The sequence below is a fragment of the Mastomys coucha genome, unplaced genomic scaffold (genome assembly GCF_008632895.1).
Source record: "Mastomys coucha isolate ucsf_1 unplaced genomic scaffold, UCSF_Mcou_1 pScaffold6, whole genome shotgun sequence".
Lineage (NCBI taxonomy): Eukaryota > Metazoa > Chordata > Mammalia > Rodentia > Muridae > Mastomys > Mastomys coucha.
The window spans coordinates 102,472,329-102,483,031 of record NW_022196912.1 but is presented as its reverse complement, the minus strand read 5'-3'; the positions used below and the strand labels follow the sequence as shown (position 1 = coordinate 102,483,031).

The 10,703-nt window shown below is 42.2% G+C and overlaps 1 protein-coding gene across 1 annotated transcript in view; it reads left to right on the top strand.

Moving 5' to 3' along the window:
- Sptlc2 (serine palmitoyltransferase long chain base subunit 2) overlaps positions 1–10,703 on the top strand; it is a 90,550-nt gene that overhangs the window by 13,469 nt on the left and 66,378 nt on the right. The window contains exon 2 of the mRNA XM_031357880.1: positions 5,759–5,953. Coding sequence (XP_031213740.1) covers positions 5,759–5,953 — 195 coding nt within the window. The remainder of the gene's footprint in view (positions 1–5,758; positions 5,954–10,703) is intronic.

Genomic DNA, 10,703 nt, shown 5'->3' with positions numbered 1-10,703 from the left:
TTCATGACAGGTCAGTTCCAGGGAAGCTGACATCCTCTTCTGACCTCTTCTGACTCAGAAATCCACCTACCTCTGCCTCCCAAGTGCTGGGATTAAAGGTATGTGCCACCACTGCCTGGCGTTTCTCTTTTTTCTAGTCAATACATACTACTGACTTCACCTAAGTTTTACCACTGACTCTATTCACTATTATTTGGATGAAAACAACTAAAAGCTACTTATGTCTACCATAGCTCAGGCTGTCTGACTACCCTCCAATATCTCCAACCTTTTAAAATTGCAACATAGCACTGTTATCTACAAATGTCGCATTTAAAAAAACCAAAGAACATGACCCTTAGACAATGTGATGCACATTGAAAGGCAAGCAGATCTCTGTGAGTTACAGACTAGCCAGGGCTATATAGTGATATCCTGTCTCACAAGTCAACCTTGCAACAAAACAAAAATAAACCTTAATATTTTAAGCAAATTTATAGTGAGAGAGAGAGAGTGTGTGTGTATGTGTGTGTGTGTGTGTGTGTGTGTGTGTGTGTGTGTGTGTGTGTGGGTGGGTGTTGAGCCCCATTCATGGCTGTCCTGGGACACAGGCTGAAAATCCCTGAGTCTGACAGCCTCTGGGAAATCTTCATCTGTGTATTAGTTACTACCTCTTTTGGTCACTAGTATCACCATCCAGTTCACCCAGTCTCCCAAGTTTGCAGTCATCTTTAACTCCACCTTTTTTTTCTGGCTTTCACCCAGAGTTAGTTCCAGACCTTCTTGTTTGGCACCAGGAAATGTGCTTTGTTTTTGTCTTTTGAGACAGGGTCTCCTGCAACCCTGGAAAGTCTGGACTGGAAGTCACTCTTTAGCCAAGGATTACCTAGAACTCCTCTTCCTTCTGTCTCTACATCCCAAATTAGGGTTACAGACCTGTGCTACTACACCCATTTGGCATCAGGTAATTTTAGGGTGTGTGTGTGTGGAAAATATTGCATATCTTGACAGCTATAGGATACAAACACACAGATGTTAAAATTCACATAGATATGCACTTCAGCAATAGATTAGCTTGTTTTACATAATCTGGTATAAGAGACCAGCATATCCTACTCATCAATTCTTAAAATACAAAACAATTTACAGCCTCCCCCCCGAAAGAATATTGCAACATTTTTCTTGCCATCTGGTCCCTACATCACAAGGGCTCTCCCCACAGACCAACAATCACGCCCAAGTAAATAAATATGGTCAACAAACACTCCCTTGCTCAAAGAAGTTTCACTGTCTTTACAGAGGAAAATCTCAAATCAGCACCATGGCATCCAGCTGTAGTTGTATGGCAACATGTCTTCCTCTTATCTCCTGAGATCTTGGTGTGAGTCATCTTTCCAAAAGAAAGGAAGGAAGGAAGAGAGAGAAAGAAAACCCCAGAAGAGGGCATCAGATCCCATTACAGATGGTTGTGAGCCACCATGTGGTTGCTGGGATTTGGACTCAGGACCTTCTGAAGAGCAGTCAGTGCTCTTAACTGCTGAGCCATCTCTCAGCCTTTTTTTTTTTTTTTGGTTTTTCGAGACAGGGTTTCTCTGTATAGCCCTGGCTGTCCTGGAACTCACTCTGTAGACCAGGCTGGCCTCGAACTCAGAAATCTGCCTGTCTCTGCCTCCCAAGTGCTGGGATTAAAGGCATGCGCCACTATTGCCGGGCACTTTGTATCATTTTTAAGTCTTTATGTCCATTTGCTGGGGAGAACTTCAGTTCCGTTCCCAGCATTCACACAAAAAGCCAGGCAATGTAGCATGTGCTTTTAATCTCAGTGCTAGGGAGAAATAGACAGGTGGATTCCTGGGGTTCACTGGCCAGCCAGCCTAATCTATTTAGCAAGTTTCAGGGCAGTGAGAGTCCCTTTCTCAAAAAAGGTGAAGGCAAAGCATGGTGACATGTACTTTTAATTCCAGCTTTCAAAAGACTAGGAGATGAATCTCTGAGTTTGAGGCCATCCTGGTTTACATAGTGATTTCTAGACCAACTAGGAATGCATGATGAGGTCTTATCTCAAATAATGATAATGATGATAAATATTATATAATAACATAATAAAGGAAAAGGTGCCTGAGGAACAATACCTGGTATCTCCTACCCTCTATACACATCTGCAACATGACAAAGTAAAAGAAATAAACCTAATATCCAGTATAAACCACGCATTACTCTTCAGCAATCTACAAACTGTTATGCCTTCTGCAGTGATAGGGAACCCCACACATTTCTGTTCTTTAAAATCAGGACCACTACCCAGGCCCAGTGCAAAGCACTGAATCTTCCTTTGAACAGTATTATCAGCAGCACATTCTCATCTGCTAACAGTTGAGACTGGAGGGGATGAGATGCTAGAATTTTCCTGTGTGTGCATGTAGAGGCAAGGGGTTATGTTAGATATCTTCCTCACTCACTATCCACTTTACTTATTTATTTACTTTCAAAAGGAACTCTGGCAAAGTTTTATTAAAGGTACTGTCTTGGTTTACTTCTCACCACCGGTCTGGTTGGCATGCTTCTGATATCAGTATCATCTGGGTCAATGATAGCCAGTGTGCATACTCTAGTATTTTCCACACACTGTGCCCATCTTAAGAGTATTGATCAACTCCAGAGGCTTTTTCATCTTCATTGTGACCACCATCTTCTTGCCTTAGGTGTGGGACAACCCCCAACCTAGCACACACAGAGGACAGAAGAGAGAATTATGAAACGGAGTGTCAAACACCAACTAGCGGAGCCCCCCCAGCAGTCTAATCCTCCACCCAGCAGAGCTCACTCACTAAGATCCCACATTTTACACACACACACACACACACACACACACACACACACACACACACACACACACAGAGGGCTTATCTCACTGAATTTAGAGCTTGCAGATTCAAATAGACTGGCTGTCCAGAAAGTCTTATGGATTCTTCTGTTTATGTCTCAGAGTGCTGGCATATTTACTTACTTGTTGGAGATTCAACTTAAATTCCATTCCTGTTGTTTTACATGGGTGCTTACATTGTGTGAACTTTAACCAACTGAGCCATCTCCCTAGTCCACTAATGTAAACAGATTTAAATTCCAGCTACCTCCTATAAAACACACACAATCCAGGTATTTTATTTATAAGCTTGTAAGCCTAGATAGGGCAGATTTTGGAACTAATTCTAATTTTTATATCCCAGTCATATGCCTCTTGTAACTTGCAGTTTCTCCTGGCCATGTGCTCGTGGTCCATCTGCTCTTCTCTCATGGTCACTTCCTTCTCTCTCCCTGTTCTTTCTTCCTCTATGCGTTCTACCTTTGACTTCCAGACAGGTAACTAAAAACCTGCTTATTTCTATCTACTGCCCATTCACAGGTTTTAGCCTTTTATTGACCAATTAACTTGGGGAACAAGGTTATATAGCATCAACACACTAATATGCTAGTATTTACTTTATGAACAGTAAAGCTCTTAAGTTAGAATGACTGACTCCTGGTACATCCAGATTTGCAATGCACGGTACAATATTGTTTACAGAGAGCTTGATCTCAATAATCTTTGCTTTGCTAGCACTGAAATTACTAGCTTGTTAACTAGGTTCTGGGGTCTTTATGCTATATATGGCAAGCACATGCTTTATATGGCAAGTGCTTTACTGACAGCCACTTCCCAGCTCCTAGATATATAAAATCTTTTCTTTCTTTTTTTTTTTTTTTTTTTTTTTTTTTTTTTTTTTTTTTTGGTTTTTGGAGACAGTGTTTCTCTGAGTAGCCCTGGCTGTCCTGGAACTCACGCTGTAGACCAGGCTGGCCTCGAACTCAGAAATCCACCTGCCTCTGCCTCCCAAGTGTTGGGTTAATGGCATGCACCACCACCGCCCGGCCGATATATAAAATCTTTTTTGTATTTACATTATCCTTTTAATCAGGAAGGCCTAGCAGAGCAAGAGCGTTTCGATTTCTTGTGAGACTTCTCTAGTGTAATCCATGTGGTAGGACTCCTGTATGATGCTTTGGACAGTATGTTCCTAGTAATTTTTGTTGATTGTCCTAACTGTAGCCTCATGTTCTAGATCTTTTCCTCATGGGTTTCTTCTCTTCTGTAAAATTAGATTTTCACTAGAATTAACCAAAAAGTTTTTTAAAAAAGTTTTGTTTTGTTTTATTCTGAGACAGTGTTTCTCTACTTATCTTTGGCTGTCCTGGAACTCACTCTGTAAATCAGGCTGGCCTGAAACTCAGAGATCCACCTGCCTCTGCCTCCTGAAGGCTGGGATTAAAGGTATGTTCCATCACTACCTGATAAAAGTAAAATGTTTTCATCATTGAGTCAAAAGTAAAAAAATATCTTTATGTCTGTATATTAAAACCCAAGTGCTGCTAGGCACAATGGCATATATGTGTAATCCCAGCCCTGGGAAGCGAAGAGAAAATGTCTAAGTTTGAGGCTATCCTGTATGACATGGTGCAAACACATCTTAAATGGTAAAATAAAGGGACAGGGATAATCTTTAAAAGTTTGAGAATATATACTTAGATCAAAATAAATACAGGATCAATGTATGATGGCTGCTGGTTGATCTTTTTTGTTTGTTTGTTGTTTTTTGCTTTTTGTTCTTTTATTTTTATTTTTATTTTTTTTGAAAGAGTTTCTCTATGTAGCTCTGGCTGTCCTAGAATTAGCTCTGTTGACCAGGCTGGCCTTTCTCTGCCTGCCTCTGCCTCTCTAGTAACTCCTTACATTTTCTTTTTTAAAGATTATCTTACAAAGTACTGGGTTTCTGTAAGGCCTTTTCACAATTCTGTAAGGCCTTTTCACAATTCTTACTTTGTTTGATATGACTCTAACCCTTTCCCTCTTCCTCTCCCATCCCTCCTTCAAGGATCTTTTCTCACCTGGCTATATTACGTGTATTTATGGGTGTGTGTGTGCATGTATGGGCACCTGTGTGCTCATGTGTGGAAATCAGAGGACAATTTGTGGGAGTCAAAAGACAGTTTATGAGGGAGTCCATCATATGGATCCTAGGGATTGAACTCAAGTTGTCAGCCTTGGCAGCAAAAGCCTTTAGCTGCTGAGTTCTCTTGACAGTCCTTCTTTTACTTTTTGTTTGTTTGTTTGTTTGTTTCTTTTTTGAGACAGGGTTTCTCTGTGTAGCCCTGGCTGTCCTGGAACTCACTCTGTAGACCAGGCTGGCCTTGAACTCAGAAATCCTCCTGCCTCTGCTTCCCAAGTGCTGGGATTAAAAAGAAGCTAGGCACCACCACTGCCTAGCTTCTTCTTTTACTCTTATAAGTGTATTATCACTGAGGAAAGGCAATAAAACCTGCTGCAGCCCTGTACTGTTAAGTCATTTGAATGTTTCTGAATAATGTATAGCTGAGTAGTTTTAGGAATGGCTTGTAGAAAAACATTCACACACATTTTGTTACAAAACTGAATTTACTGTTGAACATGTGATCACTTTGCTGCTAAGCTAATACAGTATTTTTTAGACTAGGCTTTTTCTTTATAAACTTTTATTAGGATAAAGGAAAGCATGTTCCCTGGAATCCTAGTGTGTTTAGAATCTATTTCAGGAAATTAAATTATGATAAAAATCAATGTTAGACACTGTTGACTGTTTTTCATTGCCACCTTACCCCTTTACTGCACATAAATGATTTTTAAACCATTACTCTTGAAAATAAGCATAATCTTAGTATTTCATTGGTCTGTGATTGCAATAAGCATTTTTAATTGCTCTCTTAGATTCATCATGTTACAGAAAATGGAGGACTGTACAAAAGACCGTTTAATGAAGCTTTTGAAGAAACACCCATGCTGGTTGCTGTGCTCACATATGTGGGCTATGGCGTACTCACCCTCTTTGGATATCTTCGAGATTTCTTGAGGCATTGGAGAATTGAAAAGTGCCACCATGCAACAGAAAGAGAAGAACAAAAGGTAATTGTCCATGAATCTTTGATTCTGCAAATAGACATAACACTGCCACTTACGGTACTTCCTTTTGTCTGGAAGTTTGGCGGGAAGCTAGGGGTCAGCATTGCTTCCCTGTGTTTCAAGATGCCCAAGGGCAAAGGTTTCATGAACCATTGGATTTTAAAGTCATAAAGAACTTGGCTGAGTCAGTCTGCACTTATGGTATAACAGTGGTATTTACTGTTTCCCAGTTAGAGGCTCTTCACAGATATTGCATGATGCTTCTGATTGGATGAGCACCGTGAGAGCTTGCCTCTCATCAGGTCAATATCTAAACTGGAAAGCCTTTTTAATAGAATATGCCAGTGAACAGGCTGCTGCTAATCGAGCAGCTGGTAATCCTGCCTGGGATTTAGATATGCTTTTAGGGCAAGGCAGGTTTGTGCAGCAGCAAATTGGATATCTGCTGCAGGTGTATGAGCAAGTTAATATGCTTGCTACAAGAGCATGGAAGTCATTGCCTAGCAAGGTAGAAGTTGCAGGAAATTTGACTAAAATTATTCAGGGACCCATGGAGCCCTTTTCATACTTTGTAGTTAGAATGGTAGAAGCAGCTGGAAGGATTTTCGGAGACCTGGATGCGGCCATGCCGCTGATTAAGCAATTAGTTTATGAGCAATGTACCAAGGAATGCAAGGCTGCCATAACTCCCTACAAACATAAGAGACTTGAAGCTTGGATGAAAAGTATGTAGGGAACTGGGCGGTCCATTAACTGATGCAGGCCTTGCTACTGCGGTTATGCAGATAATGCAAGGTAACGGGTGGAACCCAGGTACATGCTTTCAGTGTGGGCAACTGGGACACCTTAAAAGGCAATGTCCCAATAGAGGAAGAACAGCAGAAACAGGAGCTATGCAGGACTGCCCAAAACAACCTGGATTGTGTCCAAGATGTAAAAAGGGAAATCATTGGGCCAATGAATGCAGACAGGGAATTGGTCTAGAGAAATGGATCATCTGTTGCAGGATCTTCACATAGCCACAGTCCACGTGGATTCCACCAGAGTTGACCTGTCTCGCTAGTGGATTGATGAATCATCTGAAAGAGTGGGCGGGTATTGGAACTGTGGGTGCTTTACTGGTCCTTGTCAGTATATTGGCGCTGTGGTGCATCTGCAGTATGCGGTCCGGCAGCAATGACAGGCTGCTTTGGTAGTGCAAGCATTTGCAGCCCTGGAGGCAGGACAATCTCCACAAGCCTGGTTAACTATTCTGAATGCTCTTCTTCACGCTCAGGATGCGAGGCTAAGCACTGCACTAGAGATCAGCTTCTAGCGGTCTCTTGGAGAGCACGTCTGATTGCATGTGGGTTGATGCCCCAGGTCCCACCTCCAGGAAAAAGGCATAGGGCGGGCATGTTACCAACTTGGCTGCTACGAGTTAGGGCTCTGGCAAATAAATCACCTAAGACAGAGGCATGTGCTGAGTGGCTGTGTTAAATAAGCCCGGTTTGTAGTACAAACTAGATGTACGTGTTCTCAAAGACGGGTCAGATATTTTGCCAAGAGATATTACCACCAGGTTGTAGGGCCATTGCAATATCCTTCTCATGGTTACTGGAGATCAGACCTCTACTCTTGCCTGTTGCGTGTAAAACAAAAAGGGGGAACTGGAGAGCAGCAGCTGCTACCCTAAATATGGTGCGTGGCCTCTGGCCAGAGCAGAAAGCATTGCAATAAACAAGCCCTTATTTGGAAAAGCTGAGTGCCTCTAGTTTGTGATGCAAGCTGGCATGATTTCCCACAGCCTATTAAGTTTTGCCGCGTAGCCGATGCTGATTGGGACCAGGGAAAGCATTTAACCCGCGGGTGCTGGGGGCTGAGGAGAAGAAAAATGAGAAATGACTGAATGATTTGGTAGTACAAGGTTCCTGAATAAACTATTTGGAGAAGAGTCCGTGGTCGCCTCCTTATTTCTGCTGGTCAGTGAGGTGGCGACACACATGGAGTTAAATTTTGAGGCAGGAGGATTGCCGTGACTTTGAGGCCAACCTGTGCTACAGAGTAAGAATCTGTCTCTAAACAGAGCAGAAACCAAGTAACAACGGTGACAAAAACTCTATAGGAATATTTCATGAGGAAAGCTGAAATCAAGGTTGAATGCCTAGAAAGAGCAAAGCAGTTGGAGCTAGAATGACGGCTCAGTGGCTGAGAAAGCACTGGCCTTCCAGAAGACATCAGTTCTGTTCCCAGCATCTACATGGAGGCTCACAACTGTGTGTTCCAAATATCTGAAACACTAACAGAGCAAAACATTTAACTTTATTTTTATTTTATTTATTTATTTATTTATTTATTTATTTATTTATTTATTTATTTTGAGACAGGATTTTTCTGTGTAGCCCTGGCTGTCTGTCATGAAACTCACTCTGAGGACTAGGCTGGCCTCCAACTCAGAGATTCATCTGCCTCTTCCCTAGTACTAGGATCAGAGGTGTGCACTACCACTGCCCTGCAACATTTTTAACTTAACCTATATTACACTGTAAGAACTTAATGAAACTGACAATAGTAATATTATTTCTTTGATAAGAAAGCTAATAATCACCAACAGTATATGTAAAATTCCCTAGTGTTATAGCTTATATGGTACAGAATAAATGGCAAATCTGTTCATTCTCCCTTCTAGATCTCTGCACTGTGTTTATTGTGATCCGCAGAGACTGAATTCTCTTAGACACATTGGATATAGTTATCTAGTTCACAGATCAGCACCTCTCCCCAAACATGCCCCCAAGCTGAGTGTGGTGAGGCCAGCCTCTTTACAGCAGCAAAGGCTCTTGTTTTAGTAATGGTAAAAAGAGAGGTAGTGGCTGTCTCCAAAGAGGAAGACCAGATTCACTTCAGTTCACTCTTCTCATATTACACCTGTATTCCGTACAGCTTTATACAATGCATATACATTAAACTATTCCTAGTAAATACCCAGGCTTGAAAAAACTTTAAAAAGTTATTCTTTGAGAATTTCTTTCTTTTTTTTTCTATTTTTTTAAATTTATTTTATGTGTATGAGTACATTGTAGCTGTTCAGATGGCCGTGAGCCATCATGTGTGTAGCTGCTGGGAATTGAACACAGGACCTCTGCCAGCCCTGCTTGCTCCAGCCCTGCTCTCCAGCGTAGTTCACTGTAGCTGTCTTCAGATGCACCAGAAGAGGGCGTCAGATCTCATTACAGATGGTTGTGAGCCACCATGTGGTTGCTGGGATCTGAACTCAGCACCTTTGGAAGAGCAGTCAGTGCTCTTACTCGCTGAGCCATCTCGCCAGCCCCCTGAGAACTTCATACAGTGTGTTATAGTCATATCCACCTACCCATCCCTGTTTTTCCCCTTCCATTCATTCTCCTTGGGCTCCTGCCAGCTTCATGTCCTTTTTCTTTTTCTCGTCTTCCTTCTCTTCCTCCTCTTCTTTCTATTCCTCCTCCTTCTCTTCTTCTTCTTAAATATTCCACTACATCCAGCTAGTCCCGCCTGTATATGCTGCATGGGGCATCCGTTGGAGCATGGTAACCTACTAGTGGCTGATTGAACTATTTCCATTACCCCACCTCCAAATTAGTTATTATTTCCATTGGTCTCATCCTTGTGAGACATAGAGAGTCAGATATATGGGTTGTAGTATCATCTGAGAGGAGCCAGTAAAGGAAGCTGAGAAAAAGCAAGAAAGATAGGCCTGGTGGCTCATGTCTATAATGCCAGATCTTAGTAGGTTGAGACAGGAGGATTGCTGTGAATTCAAAGACATCCTTGGCTACATTGTGAGTTTCAGAATAAACTGGATTATTGAGTGAGACTGTCTCAAAAACAAAATAAATAAGGGAAGGGCAGGCCTGGTGGCTGGTGTGTTGAAACTAAGATATTTGGGAGGTTGAAGCAGAATGTACTGGCTGGTTTTGTGTGACACAGGCTGGAGTTATCACAGAGAAGGGAGTTTCAGTTGGGGAAGTGCCTCCATGAGATCCAGCTGTGGGGCATTTTCTCAATTGCCCCTTGTGGGTGGTGCCATCCCTGGGCTGGAGGTCTTGGGTTCTATAAGAGAGCAGGCTGAGCAAGCCAGGAGAAGCAAGCCAGTAAGAAACATCTCTCCATGGCCTCTGCATCAGCTCCTGCTTCCTGACCTGCTTGAGTTCCAGTCCTGACTTCCTTTGGTGATGAACAGCCATGTGGAAGTAAGCCAAATAAACCCTTTCCTCCCCAACTTGGTCATGATGTTTGTGCAAGAATAGAAACCCTGACGAAGACAAATTAGTACCAGCATAGTGGGGTATTCCTGTGACAACCTGACCATGTTTTGGGGAGGACTGTGGAAGAACTCTGGAACTTTGAGCTATAAGAGCCACTGATGCATAAGAACTCTGTGGGATGTTGTGTAGGAGCTTGGAAGATCATGTTGAGAACAGTGCAGAGATGGAGGCCTGGCTTGTGAAATTTCAGAGGGAAGATTAAAGAGTCTTATCAGGGCCATGCTGTTTTGATTGTGAAGATTCTGTGGTTCTGGTTAGCTTGGGCTGAAGTATCAGCTGTGATTAACAAGATACCAGAACTATTAAAGTGAAAACTTTGCATTACTGGGACTATTGATGCTGGTTAGCTGGAGCTAAGAAATTAGCGGTGATTAGCGGTGATTAAGAAGAGACCAGCAATATTAAGGTGACAAATTCTGGGAAGTCTTTACTGAGAGCACAAAGAGTCTGTGTTCCAGAGATAGCCAAGG